Genomic DNA, 25,798 nt, shown 5'->3' on the forward strand with positions numbered 1-25,798 from the left:
CACGATGATGTACAGATGCACTGTGCAGACATTCCGGTGCAGCGTGATACCGCTTGGTCACGGGTCAAAGATGTTATCATATGTCACCACAAGTCACTACGTTTTCACATGATTTCCTCATCTTGCATCCCTAGGTCATGATATTTTCATGAAAAGTGATGTCAGTTTGATACAAGGCATTGAGTCCCGGGATGGGGACGACAACCCTGAATGCAAAATGGAGCCGTTCCCACACAGACACAACACTGGGCGGGCTAACATTTGGGGAAAAGTCCTGCTGAGTGTCAGGCATCAAATAAAGGCCGCCCCTGAGAGCACAGGGTGGCCCCGTGTGTGGGGTGCAGGGCCCCGGGAAGGGAGGTGACACGCCGGGGTCTGTTCACAGGGGGGTCTCCTTGCACATGACACGCGGGTGGTCTGTTCACACGAGGGGGTGGCTCCTTGCACGTGACACGTGGGTGGTCTGTTCACACGAAGGGGTGGCTCCTTGCACGTGACACGTGGGTGGTCTGTTCACACGAGGGGGTGTCGCCTTGCACGTGACACGCGGGGGAGGGCCTGCTCGCACGAGGCTCGGAGCCAGCCAACCCCGCCCTCCCTATCATGGCGCCCCGCCTACACCGGCAACGGCTGCCTCACTTCCGGCTTCTGAGCCCTTCCTCCCGTGAGTCTCAGCGCCACGTCCTGCCCCGTCCTCCTCTCTTGCGCACCGACACCCCGCGCAGTTGCAAGATGGCGGACCGGCCCGGTGAGTGCGGCCCTGGGGGCTCCAAGGTGACCGGAGACTGCGGCTGCTGGTTCCCGCCCAGCACCCGATCCAGGTCCTGCGGGGCGCCTCTGGCCCTAGCCCGGCCTCCGCAGCGTGACCCCTTCCCCCCCAAAGGGACGCCCCGGGCGCGGTCCTGCCCACCCCATGCTCCCAGGATTCCCTCCCTCCAGTGCCTGGCCCTCTCCTGCCCCCGTGCCCTCTATGCCCATCCCCACGCCCCCAGGATCCCTGTCCCCCCTTCACTGCCCATCCCCCCGAAGGGCCTTGCTCACCTCTCGGATACCCTCCCCTCCAATGTCCGTCTCTCCGCGCCTGTCCCCCCCGGGGGTGGGGGGGGGCTGTCCGTGTCCCTGTGCTGCAGCTATTCCCCGCCAAACGGGCAGTGACTGGGCTTTCTCTGTGTCTCAGTTCCTCTCAAAGACACCAGGCTCCTGGACGTGAAGCTGGGCCAGCTGCCCAGCTGGATTGCAACGCGGGATTTCACCCCCTCCGGGCTGACTGGGGCTGTGCGAAGAGGTGAGTCTGCCCCATGAGCCGGCAGGGGTAGCCTTGGTAAAGGGTAATGCCAAGTGCTAGTGACGGCGAGGACAGATGTGGAGCTGCCCTGCCTTCTAGATCCTGTCCACGTATCCTAACCTTGCACACGTTCTCAGATCCTGCTCAGAGCCAACTGCAGGATCTGGGCCTAAATGGCCATGTCTGGCTTCACTGGGGAGAACTAAGTGGCTGCCCCACCCATCCCCCACTCCTCTCAAACTTAGACCTTGTCTACCCATCACAGTGAAAAACAGCCTGCATCCACACTCGCTGCAGTGTGTAGATACACATGGCAACGAAGAGTTCTAGCAAGGGGGAGGCAGTGAGGAAAGGCTCTGGCAGCTCCTGCCTTTGCCTGCTGCTGGAGTTTCACTGTGGCAGCGGCACTGCTTGGACTTGTAGAGAGCCACATAGGGCATATATCCTAGAGTTCAGGCATGTAGGGTACTTGACCCTACTTGCCAAAGCTGTGCCTCATCGTCTATGTTGTTGTTTATACCGGTGCTAGCTGGGTGTGTAGCTTCTGTACCCTGCATGCCACCGCAAGTGTAGACCTATCCTCGGTGGGGAATGCTGCCCCTCATTAAGGAAGTGGAAGCATCTCCTCTACTGAGGCTGACCAGCACTATGCACATATTTAAATATACTGTCACCATCCTTCCTGTGAGGAAGAAACTTTGGAGCATAAGCCAACCTCTAACTATTGCAGGGGCTAGGCAGAAAGTTTTCCTTGGGGACGGGTTATCCCATAATTGCCTGGTGCTGCTTCTGAAGCAGCTGGTACTGGCCATTGATGCAGACAGAATACCAGACTAGATGGCCCACTGATGTAATTCAATATGGCAATTCTTATGTTCCTAAAACAGGCACAGAAATGTTGCTTTTTATAGTATATTGTTCTGTTCTTATGAATGTGTTTGAATTCATTAAGGTTGCTTTGTCAGCCTGTTCAGAGGTTTAATATGCTTTCAGTTTACATGTAGATAAATAGATCTTTTAGAAGTTTTAAGTCAATAAAATGGCCTGCTTATTCCTTAAAATTAGTGTGTGGGACCTGAATTTATGTGCTTAAAATAAACAATCAGTACTTTTTTCATATCACAAGAGGCAAATAAAATGTGTAATTTTAGGTGGCGATGGTTTGGAAAGAAACAAGCTTTTGGTAGAGATTAACATAATACAAAGACTAATAAAATTCAGTAACAATTTTGCAAAAACCCTAAGGACTAAGCAATTTCTAAATATTGTACTTCTGTTGTAACTTCATGGTTTATGTAGGTGCCATATGCATCTTCAGATATCTTTAAACACATGAAGCTTCCAATGAGCTCAAGTATTCTTGACTAGTTGTAGTTGGGTAGACAGCATATAATTCTTTTAAAAATTGGATAACTGGAGAAACAACTTTGCTCTCATGAAAGTCTCAGTAGTATCTGGCTTGAAACAAGATACTGAGTCACTCTTATTCCGTTCCATACATGAGTCTAAAGCGAATACTATCCTATTTTTCTTAACATGAGTTGTCTTCTGGTAGACTTGTTTAATTAGTACAGTGGTTCTCAACCTGTAGCCCAGTCAGTGCACAGCTATGGCCCATGTGACATCCCCAGAGCCATACAGGTAATATTGGATGCGGCCCACAATGATAAATAGGTTGAGAACCACTGCATTAGTATGTTTGGAGATCATAGATGCTATTTTCTAGAGATTTTCTTGTTTTTTCTCATCTGAATTTCTGTTGAAAGGGGTACAGTAAGTAGCTGTACAAAATGACTTTTGAGTTGTAAGTATAACTGTATACAGGGTATAATTGACACTGAACCTAAGAAAATAACTCTCTCCCCTATTTAGGTTATGTCAGATACTTAAATAAGTACATCGATGTGAAGAAAGGGGGCATCGGTGGTATCGCTATGGTGCTTTTTGGTTATGTTGTTGTCAGCTACATTTGGAACTATGAGCATTTGAGTAAGTAAAACCTTACTTTGTATGGTTGGGCACACTAGTGTAGTCTGTAGAACTATGGGGGGGGGGGGGTGTATTTCAAAAACTGTTCCTGGAAGAGGAAGCAAAGTGAGAGAGATTGCTTAACTTTCTTATTTATATATCAGAGAAATGCTGACAAGACACATACTAACAGACTGAGCATGGGACTAGGAGTAGGGAGCTGAATTCTAACCCTACCTCTGCAGTTTTGTGACCTTCACTTAATAATTTTAACCTATGTAGAAAATGGGTATAATACTTACCTGTCGGAAGTTGTGAAGATGAATTAGCTGTTTGGTAATATTTAGGAATTAAATAATTTACAAAATAGTACTTGTGCTAGTGGTGAACAAAGATTATCTCGCTGCTTTTATTGTCCAACAGTAGTCAAGAACTGCCTACTGTGTAGTGCAATCTTAGACTGTACTTTAAATACCTAAGTACTAAAAATGGTCTTTATGACTTCAGCAAACTGACTTGTTTTAATTTAAATGATGCAGAGCATGAGCGTTGGAGGAAGTATCATTGAAACATTAACTTACTGCAGCAATGCAAGTTGCAGCCCTGGACCTGGATTCAGCTGCTGGAACAACTTTCCCCGATGAAGGCATATAAGCCAGTCACACTGAATTCTGTACTGTTATAATTCCAGGCAGATTCTATGACCAATAAAATATGTACATTTAAGGTTGGTTGGTTTATGTAGCTAATATTCTTATTATTGTGAGACTTTCACTTTCTGGTGCTGAAAATTGTGTGCGTCTTCTCGCCTTTTTTCCCCCCTATATGGTAGGTACAATGAAGATGGTTAGAAAGCCTTTTGCCATTTAATAATAAATTGGTCTAATGTGCAGTGCAAATGACTAAGGATAAGACTGATTAATCTTTAACTATTTTACTGAGAAGTATTACCACTGTATAGGGTACCACTCTACTTTAATGATCCCTTCACTTCAACCAAATTGGTGCAGATATTACTGGTCAGAACTTGTTTTAACAGGATTCTTACTGTTGCAAAGGAGAATTCAATTGTTTAAGATGCCAACAGACACTTCATAGTAGCCACAGATATCTAAAACTCATAATAATAGTTGCCTCGTACAAAACAAAATTTCTCTGCTAGAGGCCACTTCCACCACTTTTAATCTGTACTGTTTTACTAAGTAAGATCTCAGATAGTGGTTGTCTTCAATAGTATGTTGCCAAGCAGCTCCTGCCTAAAAGGCTTCCATTGATTTGTGTGTAGAACTACCCTTGCCCAAGTGATGGTAAAGGCAGAATGAAAGCAAATGAGTAGCCTCTATTTAAAATGGAATGTGACAGATTATTCTAAATGCCAGGGACAAGCAACTATGCTAAAGCTATTGGGTTTTTTTTAAATAAAGTGGGGAGGGATGAAATGAAACTTCTACAGCAGCAAAGCCATGTTTGCCAGCTGACACTTCCAACCATGATGGTGAAAGTCTAAATAAGCAATGGAGAGAACATGGTTGTCACTTAAAGAAGCACAGCTTCGATATACTCGGGACCACCTACATTAACAAAACACATACGTAAGTAATGATGCTACTGTTCAGAAGGATGCAGGGGCCAGTTCTTTATGGATGAATTACAAGAGGCTGTTTGTCTAAAGCTAACAGTGATAAGAGTGTTTGATAACAGCTGTTAATGGGGTACAGAGGCCCCTGCCTATTAAGAACCTGGTTAGAATAAAGGTCTTGCTGGAGGATGGCAGGGGGCACTTCTGTGTTCAGCAGTATTATAAAGATGAAATTACTGTCTGGCTTTAAAAAACTTCCACCAGCTGACCATACTCTCAAGCAGATACGCTTTGGTTCACTAAGTGTAGACTGGGGTACTTGCTTAGAGATGCACAGTCTCTAACAGCCCTGTGCTGGAAGCACAAACACAGGTTTGGCACCTGTTTATAGACTTCAGGGACAGAAGTCTTGATGTGTATGTTCTGAAAAATGCAGAATGAGCAATGCTAGTCAGCCAACTTACACCTGTGGATTTAATTTTAACTTTTAAGCCTGAATATCCCACTGTGTACTTACTAAAAGGAGTATCAGTAAGTACAGCTTCTTCTACAATTTTTTTAAAATCAACAGTCCTGTGTAATCATTTAAACCAAGACAGGGTCCTATCGCTTCCCAGGCATACATTACCCTTTTCCTGAAAAATCACAACCTAAGTTTCACAGACAACTTTAAAAGAGGAAGGAAAAAACACAACGGCAGATAAGCAAATGTAGATAGATGCTCGAGACTAGAAAAGGCTCACATATTCCAGATGCAACAGTTGGGCTTTTTTTTTTTTAATTCCCTTTGTCATTATTTCAAAGGGCCAAAGTCTTACAAAATTAAGGTGTTTTGGCTTGGAAAAACATGCTTCTATGAGGATACTCTAACACTCAGAGTCCAATTTAAAAGCAAGCTCAAGAATATATAGTTCCATTTATTTGTTTCGAGAGCCCGTGAAGATACTTGTGCAATTGACTGCTTGTGGGAATGCCAACTAACTTCATCTGTTGGTATCCATATACTGTTACACCTTCAAAGCTACTTCAGGTCTGAGTTCAGGGTTGCCATGGTGAGAACAGACCTGCGCCTCTTCTACAGCCAATGCTTTTGTGACTTCAGCTAAAACCATAAATGTACGTTCATTCCCCTACAAGTGGTTTTCACATACAAGGACCAACTTCTCACCCCGCAGAACAGCAAGGGGGAAAATACTTCCGGCCAAAGCATACAAACTTTTATTGCAGTTGGACAAATACTTTACATCTTGGTACAGCACATGTTATGTGAGCCATCCGAGCAGGTTAAGAAACCTCAGATTGAATAAGGGAACATGGGGGCTGCATGACAAGCTCCCTCACTGAAGTGGGAGGCATTTCAAGTACTAGTTCTTCCAGTCTGTCTTCCTCCTTGAACAAGGATTGCTGAAAGGTTGGAGGTTCCCAAAGGCTATCCTTTACAGAAACACACTGGAGCAAGATGTGTATTATGCTGAATGTTGTGTTGGTGAGGATTTGCACATCTATTTGCCTTTAGATCTACCTCCCAGCTAGGCTCAGTGAAAGAAGGCAGAGGCCAAGATCTATTTTAAAAGGTTAAAACATAAAAAATTGGACAGTTACAAAAATGTTTATCAGCAGCCAGCCTCTGGCCACAGTTCTTTCACTAATGGTGTTAAAAAAAAAAAAAAACCTGATCAATAGTTCAAGAAATAGTGCTAGGCGGAAACCTTTCCCCAGTGTAAAGAACCTCCTTGCACTCTCCTCCGTCTATGCTGTCTCACTGTCCGCTTAGAAAGGCCAGATGTCCTTTGGTGCATCTGTTGGCATAATGTCCTTTTTCACCACACTAGGAAGGAAAAAAGTGAGAAGTTATTGTGGCTTTTCCCAACACTGCCTTTAACAAATCAACTGGCAAGTAGTTCTAGTTTGGAAGCAATGCCATTTATACACGAGACAATATTCAGCAAGTTAATGCATTCTGTGCTATACCATAAATGAGATTCTTGCCACAGACCCTTTTGGGGCCACTTGACTGTTAGGACCAGAACTTGCCTGCCACTATAACCTGAAGACCCGGGTTCCATCTGAACACTGGGGTTCTTGGCACTACCAATGGGAAAGGGCTGCAATAGAGATACTCAAAGCCCTGAGGAGATTTAACTGCATTACTCCGCTGTAGAGAAGGGGGCTTTTTACCTGCTATATTTCAGCACCTGAAGTCTCAAGGACTCTGCTCTGACCAATGTGTATGATGAACATAAACGTTCAGATGAGAGTCTCTTTGTCAGCCACCCTGGACTACAAGGGTAAAACTCAATCTGAACAAAAGATGCTTCCTATTCCCTGAAACAGCCTTCTAAACTGTGAAGCCATGACATATCGTAGTCTGACCCTCCTTTCTCCAGATGTGCAATTTATTTGAATTACTTCCTTAAATCCCAGCCTGATAGCACTCTTTTATTGATGACTATGCAGAGAAACTGCTTAGCCTTGGGTAGGGTAGTGACTTTTCAAAGCTTCAGCTGCAGAAAAATGGAAAGTCATGCATTGATAATAAAACCAAACAAATGCATGACAAGAGTCATGGGGTAACTAATTGAAATCAAAATATCTTTTATTTTCCAATAAAAAGCTGACTGAAATGTTAGAACCCGTTAAACATACGATCTCAGTGCCTGGTGGGGAAGCCCTGTGGTGAGAGAGAGAACGGGGAGGGAGGGAGGGAGGGAGAAGAGAACTGCTGCTGCCCCCATATCCTCTTTTGTGCTGCTTTCCTGCTTTACCTTTGACAAAGGCAACAGCGTTGCATAGATTAGTCATAAAAGAGCATGGGAAGCCTATGACTTCTCCCCTGCCCATTCCTCCCCCATGACATACAACTAGCCCCCAATTAGAGTTTCCGCTACAAAGGAAGTTAATGGCAAGACTCACAAGGATAACTTTAGTGGGTAGGTTTAGGCCCTTTGCCTTCACTGAAACCCAAACCTTGTATTAAATTGGAGCCTTAGAGGTTCTCAGTGAAACTGATTTGGATGTTTGCTGTTATAATCATGTAGCCAGAATAAATGTCTAGTTATAGAAGATAATGATGGAATGAGTCCAAAAAACAGTCTTAGTTGTATGTTTGGATTATTAAGAGACTTCGTTTTGAATAAAGAAATGTTTAGGTTCATTATTAATGCTAGTGCTCATCTTGGTCCGACTTACTGAAAATAGTGGCTAAGAAGATCCTTTGCTACCTACAGTAGCATTTGGGGATGTTTCTGCAAAATGTTAATGGAAATTGAGGTTTCAGTTTAATTGAGGAGCTGCCTGCACCACTAACTGAGAAATTTGGGTTTGATGTCTTGTTCCTCGGTTTGGCAGGAACTACGTGTGCTGTGGCAGAACCATCTTCAGCCTTTCTGGGTTTGACTGTGTATAGTCACTTTCCCCTGTTGTTTGGGTGAGTTTTTCACACAGCAACAGGGGAGAAGCCTTTTTAAAAATAGGAAAATGCAAGGAGGAACATTCAGGGGCAGGGGTAGCATCTGAAACTACTTCTAAGACGGTTTTTGAAATTGGCTCAATTTCGGGTTGACAATGTCCTTTTAACTGCCACTAGTGGGGTTTTCTGTGATTAGCAAGTGGATCAAGTGCATTGAACCATTTCATACAGGCCACCGAGGAGCCATCTGACAGACTTTGCCAACCCACAGACTAGGTAACTGGTAACCCACAGGCTCCATAGCTCAATACTAACTTCCTGATCCCAAGCTGCACCCACTATCCAAAATACATGTCTAATAACCAGTGCATACATTTCAATACTTTTCTTTACAATGTCAATGCTTCTTCACAGGCCCTGCTGCCCCAGCAACTCAGCCACCTGTTCCCTTTACTGCAATCTGCACCAAGTTGAAAAGCAATGTGACAGGTGACTAGCAGCACAAAGGATGCACTAGTCAGTTTAGGTGACTTTTACCTTGCATTTTTCAAATGCAAACACCCTCTGAGAGTTACCTTGTAACAGGTGACCTGCTCCAGCGGCCGGGGACCTCTGTTCCCCACGTTGTTGCTTTGAGACTGCATAACTCCGATGACTTGTGGGGTCCTCTGCTGGTTGGGAGAAGAGTTCTGACTCGTTAACTGGATCAAGGATGATGACCTTTGTAATGGCGGATTGTTATTTTGCTGGGAGGGAAGAGAACATCCCACACATTGAATGATAACCTTCTAAATAAATTCATAGGAAAATTTATCTGCCAGCCCAAACACCAGAGATGAAAGTTCAGAAACAATAGGGCATACAGGGCTTGACCTAGCAACCAAGACTTCCCTCACAAAACAGATCTACAGAGCTGGGCTAGGCTGCCAGATATGTCCATTAGAGCTCCATGACAGGTGTCAAGCAGATTTATTTTTTTAAATCTGGCAGATGGTTGCTTGGAATAAAGAAAACACAGATGTATATGATATACTATGTAACATGGTAGTGCTCTGTGACCAAGGGCTTACACTGCAATATACGAGTGATCTTAGGACTTGTGCTTGTCAGTGTAGCAGAGCTCAGGTGCACTGCTTAATGCTTACAGTGCCCACCTTCCAGACAGTCCACGGAACAGAACTGTCACTACTGGCCATGCATTTGCCCTCTCAGCTGAAGGAAGGTGGCAGCAGCAGAATGGTGACTGTGGAAGAGGGAAATCAGGGGTTCAGTTAGAAGAAAAAAAAAAACAACCCCAGAATGAAGGAGGCAGCAACTGTGATCAATGCCAGAAGTAAGAGGAGAGAGGAAAAGGATAATACTTTGCATTTTTATGGTGCATTTCCTCCAATGATCTCAAAGTTCTTTAAAAACTTTTGGTCAAGTTTCAATATGCCTCTGAAATAGGAAAGGATTTTCCCCATTTTACAGATGTTTTCCCAAGACACAATGAGTAGGATAAGAGTCCTGATGGCTTGTTCCTGTTCTAACCACATGCCCTCTTTAAAAAGAGAGTCAAATTTGTTTATCTAAATGAGCTGTGCTTCGAATGTGTTGTCTCTGGGAGAGGCAGGGAAGTCGTGTACCTTTTGCTGTGGTTGTGTCGGCTGAGGCAGTGGTGGTTGCTCTGTGGTTCCCATAGGCAGTTCAAATCGAGGACTGGTTTATAAACACACAAAGAGAAAAGACACATATAGAGAATTGAAACTCAAACCAGAAATTGGCATATACAACCAGCACAGCACTGAACTAATTCCTTAAGAGACAAATAACGGTCCAGAGAGCAAAGCAAACCTTTAGTTATTTAAACTGTGCTTCACAACAAGTGGACCTTCTCTCCTGCGTTCTGCTGCTTAGCCTTTATAAACTAAAGTGGTTGGGGAGGTACTGAGACAGTAAAGAGTATTTCTGTATGCAGCTGTGAAGCATTCTGGGATATATACTCATCGAATCTGCAGTTGTCCTCACAACCTTTGTTTGACGTCCCAGAGTTGTGTGTGTAAATATCTAAACAGCCACTTGCCTCCTTAATCTGATATTTGGAAAATGCAATGCAATATAGTAAATGTCCATACCAATTTTGGCCACTGAATGAACTACTCATATGCAAGGATTAAAAAAATATATACTATGAAATAAAACAGTTGTGTAGCTGAAAGCATAACTGTTGGAATAATGTGTCTAGAGTTAAGAGGATCAGATCAACTGTAATTAATTAAATTGCTTTGTACAAGTTGTATTGACCATGTAAGCACTGACTGACATTTTCAATGTCTTCTTGGGGAACATTGGTGTGATTTGCCCAATCTCTTTTGATCATCCTGACTACAAATTCTTTTCACTTTTAAGAGGTAAACTCAAATATGAACAAAACTTCAGATGTGTGGTACAGTACAGTTATTGCATCAGTGCTGCAAATGTTCTACACTGATGGGTGCAATATAGGTAAGATAGACCTGATGGGTAACTGATCAGAGAGGAAACTACAGATGACAGAAAAGACCCTAGAACATACTCACTGCATGAATTTACAAGCGGGCCCCTCCGGACAGAATCCCACCAGGTAATTCACACAAATGACTCTTCGTGTGTGTCTGTGTCTGCAGAGGGGACCTACAACATAAAACTTCATAGATCACATATATTACACACATACCCCAGCACCTACCAGTGGCACATATGGGAGGTGGATTACATTAGCCTCATTTTTATAGTCACAAAAGCAGCACCTATGCACCATACATACCGTGTTTACAGAAGCCTCTGTCATACCAGGGGCAGTCTTTGATCTTAGACTCCGGGTCAATGTGCAAGAATGGACATTCTTTGTTACTGCACTCTCCTGTACCAAAGCCAAACACACACTTTAGGAAACAGAGCATGCATGAGGTAAAATCCCCTCCCAAAACAATACCTAGATCATCTAGTCTCAGCAAAACTGTCATGAATATTTCTAAATCCAGGCACAAAATATATTTGCCTGCCCTTTACCAACAACAACAAATACTCACTGCAGGTGAGTAAGATTTTGCTAGACTGGGTTATTTAGATGCGCATTAAAAAATAAAGTACACTGGAAAGGGAAGCAATTACAGCAAAACTAAACATTTAATGCAGCAAAAGTGTGGCGAAACTACAAATTACATGCTAACCTTGATCCAAGGAAACCTACAGGACTATAATTTTCTAACAAGTTGCCTCAATATGTTAATTTAATTTAGCCCAGGTCTCCAGAGCTGAAAGACTGAGGCATTCAATTTTTGGATCCTTGAGCCTCCTGTCACTCATCATCTGCTGAAAAATTAATTCATGTAGAGACCACCCATTCATCCAAATCAACTCTGATCCAAATCAGCATAACAGGAACAAAACCCATTAAAGTCATGGGTCAAAGAGTTCAAGTTAGGGACAAGCTATGAAAGACAAAACTTTAAATGTGCGAAGAGTTAAGGGGGTAAAATACAATGTGGAACTAAATAGATCTGATCAGAGCTCATAAATTACAATCTAACAAGCATCAGTAGCAGACATAGAAGGGTAGAGAGAGCAGATGAAGCAGAGATGACAGGTATATACCAGGGTCCTCTTTGCCAGTCATATTCCCACACTAGGAAGTGAAGTCAATGAGAAGCCACAACACCCCTTACCAAATTTGGAGTAGAAATAACACTCAGGCATCTTGGTCATGTCATACTCATGAAGGAACTCACACTGGTCTCCCTTCTTGCACAGCCCTCGGAGCCAGTGTTTGCAAACAACTGTCTTTTCTCCACTGATGTGTCGGAAAGGACACATGCCTCCTATGGGTGGAGAGGGGAGAAGTAAGAATGAACATTTGGAACTTTTAGTGCAAGAAGCTTTGTGCAGGCCTACAGGGCAATGGTGGTCCTTTGTTTGAATCCTGGAAGAGGAGGAGTTTCAGAAGTCTTTACATTTGCATATGAATTTACCATTTAGTGCTGGTGAAAGGTCCTGAACTGACAGCCCTAGAAAAGGGAGGTCTTCTGTTTATCCACATATATGGCTAGGAGTTCAACAGCCAGATCCTCTGCATGGCAGTCTATGGGCTGGTCTACACTGGGGGGGGGGGGAAATCGATCTAAGATACGCAACTTTATCTACGAGAATAGCATAGCTGAAGTCGACGTATCTTAGATCGACTTACCTCCCGTCCTCACGGCACGGGATCGATGACCGTGGCTCCCCCGTCGACTCTGCTTCCGCCTCTTGCCCTGGTGGAGTTCCGGAGTCGACGGGGAGCATGTTCGGGGATCGATTTATCGCATCTAGACGAGACACGATAAATCGATCCCCGATAGATCGATTGCTACCCGCCGATCCGGCGGGTAGTGAAGACATACCCTAGTACTCAGTGCCTACCACTACCATTGCCCAAACCCCTCAAAAGGGTTTGTATGTAATCAATTCAAGCCTCACCCTCCTGAATTTCTTAGTTCACGCATCATCCACCTTATAGGGATCCCACCAATGCATCTTCGCTTTGGAGAGCTCTAGTGCGTGAAACATAGTCCCTCTTGATCTCCATCTCACTGTCTCTCTCCCCAACCTCTGCAATATAACTAGGGTATTATAAATTAAGATAATATAATTAATGAACTGCCAACACCCCTATTTCTCCTATTTTTGTTTCTGTCAGAATATAGTATTAGGGATGTCACTTGCCTTTTCCACAGGCAGCTCTTAAAAAAAATTCACAGACAGCAGCACCCGATTCTGTGGAGAAAAAAAATTCACAGTGAAGGTTTCTGAAACTCTGCAGCCATGTTAAAAGTGTTTCCTTCCATCTAGAGATGAGCTAGTTCTGGGCATCAAAAGCAGTTGAACAGTATTAAAAATCCCCCTGGCAAACTACATGTTAATGGAATATATGAACTTTCTTGTGCTGGTCTCAGCCATTTGGCTCTTCAGAGTATTTTTTGTTACTTTTAAGTCAGTTTCACATTGGTGAAAGAACCTGTCCAGTCCTGGAGACTGAAATCTCATACAGTATTTATCCACCGAACAAGTACAGTGTGGTCAGCAGCACACTGCCCCTTGTTATGCACGGTGACCCTGACTTAGAGCATCTGCGGTGTGCAAGCAGAGTCAAACACAGGGACACTAGGCTAGCCAGCACACATTGTTAACCGGTGCCTATCCTCCCACTACTGGCATCAATCATCAGAACACAAGGTTTTGAGGCTCAGCCACAGACCTGGTGTGACCAGGGACAAGTCACTCCACCTCTCTGTCCAATCGTTTTCCCCATCAATAGGGTGGGGATACTGATGCTGACCTACCTCACAGTAATCTGGTCCCTAGTGTCCCTTAATTAATGAGATAAAGTCTGTTTTCAAGCAATAATCATGCAGATCAGACACCAAAATACAAAACACATTCCATTAGGCCATGAATGAGAACCTGTGGGGCCATCTGCCCAATGCTGGGGTTGGGGGGCGGGGGAGGTTAAAGGGATGAAGGAAGCATCTCCTCATGGCCTTGAGGGGAGCTTTCCCCTAGGAAGAAAGATATGGAGGAGTCTCTCACACAAGGGTGGGGTGAGAAAAGGAAGGAGGAGGTTTTCCCCATGGGGGGGGGGGTGTTCCCCCCTCGGGACCATGAGGGGGGATCTCCCAGGAGAGGGGGGTGTTCCCCCCGGGACTATGGGGAGGGTTCCCCCCCGGGGCCCGCGAACGCGGGTCTCCCCAGGAGGGGGGTGTTCCCCCCGGGACCATGGGGGGGTCTCCGCAGGGGAGGGGGGCTCCCCCCCGGGGGCTGTGAGGGGGGAGGTCTCCGCAGGAGAGGGGGGTATCCCCCCCGGGACCATGGGGGGGTCTCCGCAGGGGAGGGGGTATCCCCCCCGGGACCATGGGGGGGTCTCCGCAGGAGAGGGGGAGTGTCCCCCCGGGGGTGGCGATGGGGAGCGGACTTCCCGGCCCCTCACGCACTGTCCATGCCGGGGAAGGGCAGGGGCTGCGCCCCCAGCTGCTGCTCCACCGCGATCTCCAGGTCGAACTTGATGTGGTCCACGCTGGCGATGAGCTCCTGCATGATGGCAGCGGGGAGGGGGCCTGGGCCGGGGACTCGCGGAGTTGGGGGCCGGCGGGGCCACCGGCTCAGCCGCTCCGGACCGCCCGCCCGCGGGATGCTGGGATCTCAACCCTCACCCGCCGCCACCTCTGACCCCCCAGCTCCCAGCATGCACCGCGCGGGGCCGCCTCCGCCAATGGGAAGGGGAGCCTGCCATGACCCCGCCCCTGAGCGCGAGCTGAGGCGAGGGCTGCGGGTGAGTTGAAGGGGGTTGTGCTGCGCGCTCTGGGGCTGAGGGGCGGGAAGGACCATGCTCCCCCCTCCCCCCCACGGAAACCCTCCTCCCCACCACCAGCAGCAGCCCCCCCTGGTTCCCGGTAGAGCCCCCCCGGGGGCTCCTCGTGGGGCCTGGCCCCAGCAGGCCGGGGCTGGAGGGCGGGGGAGAGCAGATCATAAGGTGCATGGACACCCCCCCCCCCCCCCATCTCTGTGCTCAGGGAGGAGCCAGGGGCTGGGACTAGACCTGACAGCATGTGCAGGGTCCTGGACTTTCTCCACCCTCAGGGGAAAAGCCCTTCAGCCCTTGCCTTGCTAGTGCCTGTTCCTGGTGTGTGTCCCGCTCTCTCTGAGGGCTCCCCTCGCTGACCCCATTCAGGCTCCTCTCATCGGCTCTCTTTTCTTGTTGACTTTAGGAGATGGACGTTTAACCTCGTAGTGAAGGGGAGTGACACAAGAGGTGCATCATGAGGTTCACGCAGTTGGTGTCCCGCCAGCTCCCTGGAGGATTGTTCTCCCTGAAATGCTACTATCCCTTGGTGTGTCACACTCGAATGTTTTGGGCAACTCCAAAGAGCTTTTCAGGGTGTCCCAAAAATATACCGAGTCTGCTCAGATTCCTGGGCCAGAGACTGCAGTGCATGAGGCTGAGGCCTTTCAGCTCATCACAGGGTCTCTGTAAGTTACACAACCGAGACTTGAAACAGATTGACCCTGCCAGCTCCCCTGAAGCTATCAGGAAACATGAAGAAGAATCGGAAGACGGTGATGCAGATGTAGGCTTTGGAACACTATCTAATAAATTTTCATCTAGAAAATATTTTCGCAAAACAACATCAGAGTTGCAGAACTTAAGATTTCAAGCAGAAGAGGAAGAGGAGGAAAAAGTGTCAGAACGGAAACCTAGACGTGGTCCTAAGAACACACCATACTGGTACTTTTTGCAATGCAAGGCACTGATAAAGGAAGACAAGGTTGGTTTCTCAGGTCTTGTAATCACTAGAGTAGTTAACGGCATTTGATAATTGAGGGGCAGTATGATCTATTAGATTGGTTGTGGGACTGGGAGACAAAAATTCAGAAGTAGAATTAAAGCCCAGGACAGTTTGGTTACCTCCTTATAAGCCTCAGTTTCCCCAGGAGTAATATCTATCTATCTATCTAATTCACAGGGGTGTTGGAGAGTATTAATTCATTAAAGAGTGATAATTGCTCTTAACCTCTGAGTGGGAAGGAGAGGGCCTCTCACTAGTCACCCCTTTTGGCAAAGGAATTATGATTACATTTCTGTGGCTTCATAAGGAATGGAGGGCTAGTGGTTTCCATCCCAAGGTGAAATATAAACATGCACCCCTTGTCTCATCATAGTGTGTCTCCATATTTGTATATGTATCTGCTTTATTAAATGTTAGTTAAGGAACTGCTTCTCTTACCTTCTCATCTTTGTCTCTCCTATCTGTAGCTGGCAGAGGCTCTGAAGCTTTTTGAGGTGCAGATGCTGAAGGAAGAGCGTCTGCAGCCAGAGGAGAGCAACTACACTGTTCTGATTGGTGGCTGTGGCAGAGTCGGCTATGTGAAGAAGGCATTCAGACTTTACAATGATGTAAATATTATAGCTGTTTCCCTAAGAAAGGGGCCAGGGTCACTGGCAGGTAGTACAATGGGGGTCTTTCGTGAGATAAAGTATACCCATTTGCATTCTGTCCCATAGAAAGAGCTCATTCTGGAGATGCTTCCTCCAAAATGCCTTTCCATGGGTGTTTCCACTGTGCTTGGGGACTCAGAAGACTGGAGCTCAAGAATTTACTGTAGCCTTGAAGCTTAGATGTTGTATCTAATTTATTTTAGGTTTTCCTAATGTGCCTATCGCCAGGGTATCTGTATAAGGTGGAACTATTTTTTATCTTAATTCTGGGCTCTTTATTTAATATAATTATTTCCTTAACTTTCCCCCCCCCCTGAGAGTAGATGAAAAAGCGGGGTTTAATCCCCACAGACGCTACATACACAGCCCTCTTCAATGCCTGTGCTGAGTCGCCATGGAAAGATTCGGGTCTGCAGAGTGCGCTCAAACTACGGCAAGAACTAAAGAGCAAAAATCTGGAGCTGAATCTGATAACATATCACGCTCTGCTGAAAGTATGTGCCATCTGCTCAGATCTCAGGACATGCTTTGATGTACTGAAGGTAAAGAGGAGTATCTTCTTGTACTATACATATCTCCATCTCTAATCAAAGCACTTTAGGGAAGCATGTGGCTTTCCTTGCAGACAGGTTGTAATTATGCATTGTTATATTAGCCTTTAAGCTTGGGGGAATAGATTGATTTTTTTTTTTTTTTAAAGGATCACTCTTTTGTGCTTGCGTTGAGTTATGCAATCATACTGGGTAGTTCGATATCTTAAGTATTCAGTTTAAACAGACAAAAACAGGATTTTGCAGGCTCAGACTTAGAGGTTTTGAAATTCTGCTCTCAAGTATTAAGTGTTGTGTAAAGGTCAGGTTTACGGTCCCTTTTTTACAAACGTGTATTCATCTAAAGCGGTTGCTTTTGCCTCTACTGCAGCTCCCCCTTGAAAGGCTGACAGTGGAGCAGCTGAGCAGTTCCTTCCTATATCCCACCCAAATTTCCTACACTATTCCCTATAGCACCTTCAGCTGAGACAGACTGAGATTGAAGTAGCTGTCAGATGTTGTTTTTCTCTTTTCTGTAGCCATCATTCTGCTTAAAGTACTTGGAGTCCTTAGACCTCCCATGCAGTTTGCTGCAGATGTGTCTCAAAAAAGTGATTCCATTGAGCAGCAAGAAAGGCAGTACTTTCCATTAAGCAATCAGCTGCAGAATAAACTCCCTTGGTGTAACTGTAATCTTCCTTTTCCTTCTCTAGGAAATTGTGCATAAAGGCCATGCTGTCACCACAGAGACCTTCAGTTTCCTTCTCATGGGCTGCATAAAGGACAAGGAGAGTGGCCTCAGATATGCCTTGCAGGTCTAGTTCTATCCTGTTTTGCCATTCATTTAACTGTTGTATCTGTAACTTGGGATTGGAACCTGTGGGAGGGGCCTTTGGAGCTGATGGAGGTGCTTAAACTGTAAGCTCCTCAGTCAGGCTTCTTATCTGATGCCCATAAAGTGCCATGTGCACTACAGGATTGTACTAATAATAGTTTGGATGGGTGTCCGGTCTGTGGTGTGGAGGTCTTTTCTGTTGAAGAAGTGTATTCATTCCCATTTGTGCAGCTAGAAACCCTGATGGTGGGCACCTAAAATGTTACAATAATTGGGTCTAAATATGACAGATTACTTCTAGCTAAAAATACCCCACTTCTTTAATGCTGTACACATTTCACATACATTAACTCTGTCTAAGCTTCTCTACATTTTTTTTCCCTTTCAAAACAGGTTTGGCGACAAATGACTAAATTGGGAATTAAACCTGATGGTTACACTTACAATTTGATGCTCCATGCTGCAAGGGATTGTGGAATAGGTGACCCAGTTGTGGCTTCTGACTTGTTGCTAAGAAGCACAGATGAAAACCCTGCTCAAGTAAAGCTCGTATCAGGTAGGCGGGGTCAAAAGGTGAAAAGTCAGAAAAGGAAGGGAGCAGACAGTGGAATTTCTACCCAGTTGGATGTGGAAACCATGGAAAAACAAATATTTCAAGAAAATTCCAGAAAAGCTGAGGAACACTTAATCAACAATGAAGACGAAGACTTGAGTGAGGTTCAGACTGAGCCAGGAACTGGATTGGCTGGTCTCACTAATAAGACAGTAGAATGCAGTAGGATTGGAGACTTCAGAAGAAACCAGGCTATTTCAGATCCACCTCAAACAAACCGAGGTCAATTTTTTGAGCCTGCTTGCAACCTGCCCAATTTGTTGGATTTGAAAATCTCCAATAAGAACTTGGTTTCCTTAGGGACAGTAGCAACGCCCTTCGATAGGCTGGCTTTGATGGGGAACATGGAGGGGTTTTTGAATAAAATGAAAGAGGACAATGTGGCACCCAACATTAAGACTTTCACACTGTTGGCTGAGCTGATTGAACCTTTGAGCCAGTCAGAATCCTCTTTATTGACAGTCCTGGATGAACATAAAGTGAAAGTAGATGTGACCTTGTTTAATACTTTGTTGAGAAAGAAGAGTAAACTGGGAGACCTAGAAGGTGCAAAGGTAAGAATAAGAGCCCCTAAATGATGACTATACTGCAAACTTTTATCGTCATACTGGTGTCATGTTAGCTGCCTTTTAACCTTTGATGAGATCAACTCTCCACTCACAGCAGAAGGCACAGAATCCTATATTCTCTCCCCCTCCCATAAGGGACCCTTAAAGTACTTATTGGAGCTCTGAGGATTCTGTTGCATTCTCAGATAGCAACCTTCTGTCTAAAGAGAACTAGCTGGAACTTCTTTTGGAAACAGTCAGTGCTGCATCTTAAATCATCTAGAATGGTCTGAGTACTCAAGTATTTGTGTTTTGCAGGGCATGCTGACCGCTCTAGTGCGGAGGGGAATATCACCCAACATGCAGACGTTTTGTAACTTGGCAATAGCCTGCCGCAGAGAGAAAGATGGACTGCAGTTACTTTTGGACATGAAGGTACAAAAACTACAGCTCTGGCTACTGGAAAGTATTATTACTTTATTATTGGGACAGCAGTAACTGGGGGATTCCTACAGTCAGTGATCCTATACCTTTCTCTACATGAGCTTTCACTGAGGCTAAAGTAATGGAACTCCCTCTAGTCAGATCTTCTGCAACTCCTCCTTTGTGGTACAGTAGTCTAGCTTAATGCATGGGTCATGGGAAGGAGGATTGGATTGTAAACTTCACTAGTACTGTACAGGTAACCAGAACCATAACAGGAAAGGCAGCCGCACTCCCTAGGCAATGGGCCCTTCCCCCTTATCTGCAGTGGAGTTGTGACACACACGTCTCCCAAAGTGCGTGTTGGTAGGCAAAAGTATCTATGCTTCAGCTGTTGCACTCTTAGCTTAAGTGGTGATGTGACTTGCCAGCACTGAGGTCAAATAATAACATTGGTCAAAGATTCTCAGTTAGGATATGCTCATATCTCTCCGGCAGAAAGGTCTGCTGAGATCAGCTCTGTAGTAGATAGCAGGCACTAATAATTCGGACACTGATGTGTTTTCAGAACTCTGGGATTACTCCTAACACCCACATCTACAGCACCCTTATCAATGCAGCTGTGAAGCAGTTGGACTATACTTACCTCACAGAAATCCTACGGGACATGAGAAAGAACCAGGTCCCCCCAAACGAAGTTGTCATACGCCAGCTGGAGTTTGCAGCTCAGCATCCACCTCAGTTTGACAGGGTAAGTACCACAGTCATTTATTAGGACCAGGACCAATGTAACTGATTATGGCTGAAGTGAACATTATAATGTGGAAAAGCACAGATTAGACTAAGCTGTTTTGGATAAGGACTGTCTGTTTATATAATGCCTAGCAGGAGAGTGAAGTAATTTTTAAGATCTCTACCTTTCCTCCCTGCCCCAATAAAATTGTATCTTCCTCATCTACTACCTGTTTAAGCATCAGCTGAAATGGTGACAGTTAAGAGTACAGTGCAGCTGCCAAATATTTTCTGTATCGGCTTAGTGGGAGTATTCTGTCTTCTTCCAATTTGCAGAATCAGAGCAGCCTAGTTACTCTTCCATAGAATAACACGTACTATTGGGTTTTCACTTGCAGTATAAGTCAAAGAACACATATCTGGAGAAGATTGATGGGTTCCGAGGCTACTATTTCCGCTGGCTAAAAGCAATGGTAGCAGAGGAGACTCCACACCCATGGGCAAAATACAGAACTAAGAATTCAGCAGCCAAGGGCAGTGCTGAGGACACGCAGCCCCAGGGCACCAGGGAACAGTAACTATTGAGAGCAAGTCAGTATTCTCCATGTGTGGAATGTGCACGACGTCAGATGCTGGAACTACCTAGACAGAGGAATTTGGAGGGTTGTTTCCTTCAGGTGCCTTATAGCTGGCAGCACTGTACTTGTATGTTCTGACTGTTTAATAAAGTACCATCTCAACAGAAAGGAGAAATAAGAACTAAAAAGGACTGGGTGGTCATCAGCACAGCGTCGCTTCCCACTACTGTTAACAGATGCTTCGTTAGTAAGTGGCAAGCTTGTGTTTGATTTTGTAAGAGGTTTGAATTGCCAGAGTTGTTAGAAACAACTACTCAGTGGTTCTCTAATTCATCTTCAGAGGTAGATCATAAGGCAGTTTTTTTGATTCCATCTGCCTCTCTGGGTCCAGGCATCACTGAAGAAGAGGGCCTTTAGACCTGAACAGCAGCCAATGTCTGCTGGTCCCTAGGAGAGGAAACTAGCACCTTCTTAGGGAAGTAACATCACCCCTAAAACATGAGTAACAAGTAAGAGGATTATCTTTTTTTCAAAGGTCAAAACACTTATTAGATGCTTCTGTGGAAAATTAATAAGAAAGCATTTGCATTTCCTGCTGTTTTTAGAAGGGCTACAATGTGATCACATGTGGCAGAGGAGATGGAGTATATGATAGATGGAGAACTTAAAATGTTTAACACTAACAGCTGCTTGTGGAATACAGCTGCTAAGCATTTGTAACATTAATGACAACCTAAGGCCAGTTTTTGGCTCAAATAGGAGACGATACACATTTGACCCTAGGTTACTTTCCTTAGTGTTTGCCAAATGGTGCGATTATCCATGAAATTAAGTACTCAGTTTGTACCTCCATGCTGTCCCACTAAACTTACAATGCAATTCATGTTAAGCAGTTTATTGAAAGCTACCTTCCCCTCCACCGCAAGAAGTGTTCAGGGCTTGAAAGTTGGCAGTCTGGGACTTGCTAGATTTAGTAACAGACAAGAATTCCAAACCCCAGGAACTCACTCCTAACAGAAAGCTGTAACCCAGGGAGAATGAGGAAGCTTGACTTTCCAATGGTACAACCAGGCCAGCTACCCTCACTAGTACTGAAATTTGAAGTAACAGAAAACCTGTACACTAGTTTCTGTATACCTGCCTCACTATCTTGCTTTAGGGAGTCACTTTGTAATTAGGACACTACTATTAAAGACAAAGGGATAGTTGTACAAAGTCAGCTTCCTGGGTATGGCATAGAGTTGTCACTTGTTAAGGATTACACCCCATTCACAGGTGCCTCTACTACTGACAATACAGCTCTGCTGCCAGGAGCCATATGCCATTGTGAATATGTGTAATCAATCTTTGAACTGCCTTGTCACAAGATTATGCCACTCCACTATGGGGGGGAGGTAAGATTTTATTTTAAAATAAAATGGTTATACAAGACTAGTCAAAATCATTCACTACTGCATTTTATGATCCAGGTGGGCACATTGCTGTTCAGACTGATAAAGGAAGCTTCACTCACTGCAGGGTTTATACAAGACAGTTATAGCAGGAATAGTCCATGATGTGAAATCAGCACTTTTCAGAACCCCCAAAGTGTCCAGTTTTTAAAGATTTCACCCAGAGCAGCCTCTGCATCCACAGTGCGTGCACTCAATGATTCTCCCCTATAAAGCAAAAACAAGCATTAGTCACCACATTCCAGATAAGTTACTTTATATCGAGAACAAGTATTCTTAATAAAAAGCTAGTGCAGTATGCTACATCTCGAACAGGGGAAGCCCTCTGAAGCTTCCATAGCTCTAAGTTTCCTGCTACTCTACAAACAGTCTCCCACCACCACTTTACGCAACATTATGCAGAGGCTACGCAAGCCCCACCTTCCCTCCGGGGGTGAAGCAAGAATCAGGCATTACTATAAAACCAAATGGAAGTGAATATTCCACCAGGAAAGATTATGGAATCCTACAGAACTAGGTTTGGCCAAGAAGTGCATCAGTGGGACTCTGCTGTCTGGAACTACGAATAGAACGTTCAAGAGACAGTCATGGGACCAATTAACATCTAGGACTATCAGTTTTCCTTCCTACTATTACAAATTTTCATCTACAGAAGTGGGAACGTCTGCACTATAGCTATGTTACAAGCTCGAGTTATCAAGAATAAAGGGAACGCATCAGAAACTAGACAGTTGTATTTCCTTTTGGGTATTTAAGATTCCTTTCACTGTACTTTGCCACAGTCAAATCCCTCTCAAAAATACCTCAGTCTGACTTGCAGGAGACAAGGACCATTCTTTGTTCTGTGTTTGTGCAGTGCCTAGCACAATCAGGTCCTGGTCTAGGACTAGGGCTCTTAGATGCCACAGTAATACACGTAATTAGGCTCAAGACACTATGTATAGGAAGTCAGTGCTCTGGTCTCAAGTGTTGTTCTAGCACCCTAAACACTGCACCAGAATGTTAGTTGGTTAAGTGTGAAGGTAACTAGGGCAAGTCTATATTAGACCCTTAATGTCATTTTCATGGGCAAATGCTTCAGGAAACAGGAAAAACAGAGGATGGCCACTTAACAGCAGAATCCAGTGGTAAGGAAAACTAGAAATTGATACTATTGTCAAAGGTAGCAGAGGAAATACAATTATGGTAAGTCATAACTGCTGGCTCAAAATCCAAGCAAGGAAAATAGCATCAGAGCAAATAAAAAATTCATACCACTTCCAGCTTGCTTTTTGGGACCCTGCAAATGCAGTTAGTTCCGAAGTTGGTATCCCGAGTCTGGATACAGCGCAGGCAGCAAAGGTTCTCATAACCCTGTTTCTTCCACTTTGCAATCAGGTTTTTGTCAGCATATCCTTCTCTGATACAGTACTCATACAGTTCTGCACGAGAGAGGTGACTGGTGAGCACCACAGAATTCTCATTGGAGGCAGATAAATGAACAGTTTATTTAAAAAGTTTTAGTCTTTACACTGAATCTAGTTCTCATTGCTAGTTCCACTTGCTAGCAAATACAGACAGAGGGAAAGTCACTTTTTTTTTTTTTTTAAGAATTATTTAATCCTTTCCCATCAATAATCTAATTCTGGTTTACACTCACTGGCTAATGATTCATACACTCCATCTGGAAGCTGTGAGCTCTTCACCACAAGAGCAAATATTTAAGCTTTTTACCTCTGCTAATAGCTTTTCTCTTATAGAAGAGATCAAAGATGTAGCGCGTTTTCTGATGATGAATTCTGAAGATGGGCCAGAGGGATTCCACCTTCCTCTTCCCTTCATGAGGCTCAGTCTCCGCTGAGGAAAGAGGGCACAGAAATCAGATTTCACTGTCAGTGGCCTATAAGTTATTACATACAGCACTATATATCCTAAAAAAGCACAATTGTTCCGAGAAAAAAAAAATGTAGTTTTAAAGGGGTGTGGGGAGATAGTCAAAAACAAAATTCACTGGAGTAAAAATACACACAGGAGGTATTTAACTCTCATGCACTCCCTTTGGAAAGGAACTCAGTGCGCTAAAGGGATGATGGTACGGAAAATACAGGTATAATGATTGGATAGGACAGGCACATCTGAGTACCCATGAAACCAAGAGACAGCACAGACTAGAACCAAACACTGCTGGCCTTTGCAATGCAAGCTTCCCCCTGCACATAGTTATACCAGCGTGCTTCAATCCCGGCCTACAGTAGTCCTTAGAGCTTGGGTGGAGTACTATGGACTCAGAACAATATTCATTTCATTTGCAAATTAAGCCATAGATCCAGAGATGATCCACGTAACTCATTCTGCCATGTCCCAATCCCATGTGTCCTAAATTAGAATTAGGAATTTGTCTTCTAGGGGTAACTTTTAATGCAGGAAATTAACACACTAAGTTATCATCATCAAAATGTTTCATCTTCATTATTAGCCCCTAATGAAAACAGATTTAAAAATCCACACTTGCTGTCCTTTTATAAAACGTGTATCCTGAAGCTCTTAAGGACTGTACAATCATAGGGTCACATGCTAACCAGCATCTGGCTTCATAACTTACCTTCTCTCATTTTTTGATCCAGCTCATCCAATGTTGGTTCGATCAGTTCCCAGCCATCCGGAGGAGCTTTCCTGCTTCTCTTTACTTTGGGCATCTTCTCAAAAAAGGCTGTTATAGGGATAAATGCAGGTCAAGTTTCAATAGCACTTATGTTTCCAGATATCATAAGGTCATCATGCACCCCCACCCCTCCAAAAAAAAAGCATAAGGAAGCCCTTGAAACTTTTCAGCATTATTTTGACTCCCTTGCAGTCATTACCCCTTTTTCAATGATAAAGATAGAGGTGGGTTTTTTTATTTAGAGATAAATGAAACTAAGGAACAAACAAATGACATGGTCTGACACTTTTTTGTTTTTTTTGTTTTGTTTTAAACAATGAATAAGTGTTTAACATGTTATCAGTGTATAGGAGGGAGGGAGCCTTTCCTAATTCCCGTTTTAATTCATAACATAGTCCTTCAATTTTGAGGGCAGGTTTCCCAGTTAATAGTACACTTTACCCTTCTCTAATGCCTTCAATCCAAAGACCTATCTATTATGCATCACAAACTACTGAGAGATACATAGGCATCATAACTGCCATTGTAAAGACCGGGAAGCCAAATATCACCCGACAAGTCAGTGACAAAGCTGGGAATCCCCGAGTCTTAGCTCCCCTCACATTTGCTTTTAACCACAGACTATGGCCGTAACCATTATACACAGATATGGTGAAACCACCTAGCCAAGTCAAGGAAAACCTGAGTTTAAACATCCTGGGCTGGGCTGAAAGCTGGTAATATTGACCCGTAGTTGCTGCGTGTAGCTAGGGGACTATCTCTGTACGAGACCCAGACCAGACACCCCAAGGGATGGTCGAAGCGGGCTGGCTGGAATAAGGAGCAGGCCAGGCGCAGGTCTCTCGTTGCTAGGCTCTAAGGGAGAACACGCCATCTCTTACAATAGCCTGCCTGTGGCCTAGTACCCCCTGCCCTACTCTCACCCCGCCCAGCGGCGTGTCGAGCAGTGCAATGCGACCCACCGCCGCCCCGAGGGATATCGCCCTCCCTGAAAGAAGGGAGCTCACCTGCCGGGAGAAAAAAAGACGATCACTATTTAGCTTCCGCCTTTTCAAATCCGTCGCTCCCCTGTGGCGTCACAATCAGCTTTGGGTCCTTCCGCTACCTAGTCGCTTTAGTGACTCTAACCTCACTCGCCGTTTTCTGGGTGGGGAGCGCGAGTTTCACGCAATCCTCGCGTGCATGTGGTGTCTATTGTAATGCCTGTAAGGAATTT

The 25,798-nt window shown here is 44.7% G+C and overlaps 4 protein-coding genes across 4 annotated transcripts; 2 read left to right on the forward strand and 2 right to left on the reverse strand.

Annotated features, from left to right (window-relative positions):
- The first annotated feature begins 667 nt into the window (after positions 1–667).
- On the forward strand, positions 668–3,982 carry ATP5MF (ATP synthase membrane subunit f). The gene is made up of 4 exons (XM_065411529.1): positions 668–748; positions 1,178–1,285; positions 3,158–3,274; positions 3,793–3,982. The coding sequence occupies exons 1-4, from the start codon at positions 733–735 to the stop codon at positions 3,819–3,821; spliced, it is 270 nt and encodes an 89-aa protein (XP_065267601.1). The 5' UTR covers positions 668–732; the 3' UTR covers positions 3,822–3,982.
- A 2,049-nt stretch (positions 3,983–6,031) lies between these two features.
- Positions 6,032–14,367, reverse strand: CPSF4 (cleavage and polyadenylation specific factor 4). The gene is made up of 8 exons (XM_065411528.1): positions 14,229–14,367; positions 12,964–13,014; positions 11,928–12,080; positions 11,027–11,122; positions 10,800–10,893; positions 9,867–9,939; positions 8,817–8,987; positions 6,032–6,660 (listed from the first exon to the last, which is right to left on the reverse strand). Exons 1-8 carry the CDS (start codon positions 14,329–14,331, stop codon positions 6,592–6,594), a joined length of 810 nt encoding a protein of 269 aa, XP_065267600.1. The 5' UTR covers positions 14,332–14,367; the 3' UTR covers positions 6,032–6,591.
- Positions 14,368–14,525: 158 nt separating this feature from the next.
- On the forward strand, positions 14,526–20,654 carry PTCD1 (pentatricopeptide repeat domain 1). The gene is made up of 9 exons (XM_065411527.1): positions 14,526–14,566; positions 15,003–15,560; positions 16,049–16,189; positions 16,555–16,773; positions 17,475–17,576; positions 17,990–18,763; positions 19,076–19,192; positions 19,749–19,931; positions 20,311–20,654. Exons 2-9 carry the CDS (start codon positions 15,054–15,056, stop codon positions 20,488–20,490), a joined length of 2,223 nt encoding a protein of 740 aa, XP_065267599.1. The 5' UTR covers positions 14,526–14,566; positions 15,003–15,053; the 3' UTR covers positions 20,491–20,654.
- Positions 20,655–21,874: 1,220 nt separating this feature from the next.
- Positions 21,875–25,663, reverse strand: BUD31 (BUD31 homolog). The gene is made up of 5 exons (XM_065412051.1): positions 25,590–25,663; positions 24,523–24,630; positions 23,655–23,777; positions 23,196–23,362; positions 21,875–22,148 (listed from the first exon to the last, which is right to left on the reverse strand). The coding sequence occupies exons 2-5, from the start codon at positions 24,614–24,616 to the stop codon at positions 22,098–22,100; spliced, it is 435 nt and encodes a 144-aa protein (XP_065268123.1). The 5' UTR covers positions 24,617–24,630; positions 25,590–25,663; the 3' UTR covers positions 21,875–22,097.
- Positions 25,664–25,798: the final 135 nt, after the last annotated feature.

The sequence above is a fragment of the Emys orbicularis genome, chromosome 10 (assembly GCF_028017835.1).
Source record: "Emys orbicularis isolate rEmyOrb1 chromosome 10, rEmyOrb1.hap1, whole genome shotgun sequence".
Lineage (NCBI taxonomy): Eukaryota > Metazoa > Chordata > Testudines > Emydidae > Emys > Emys orbicularis.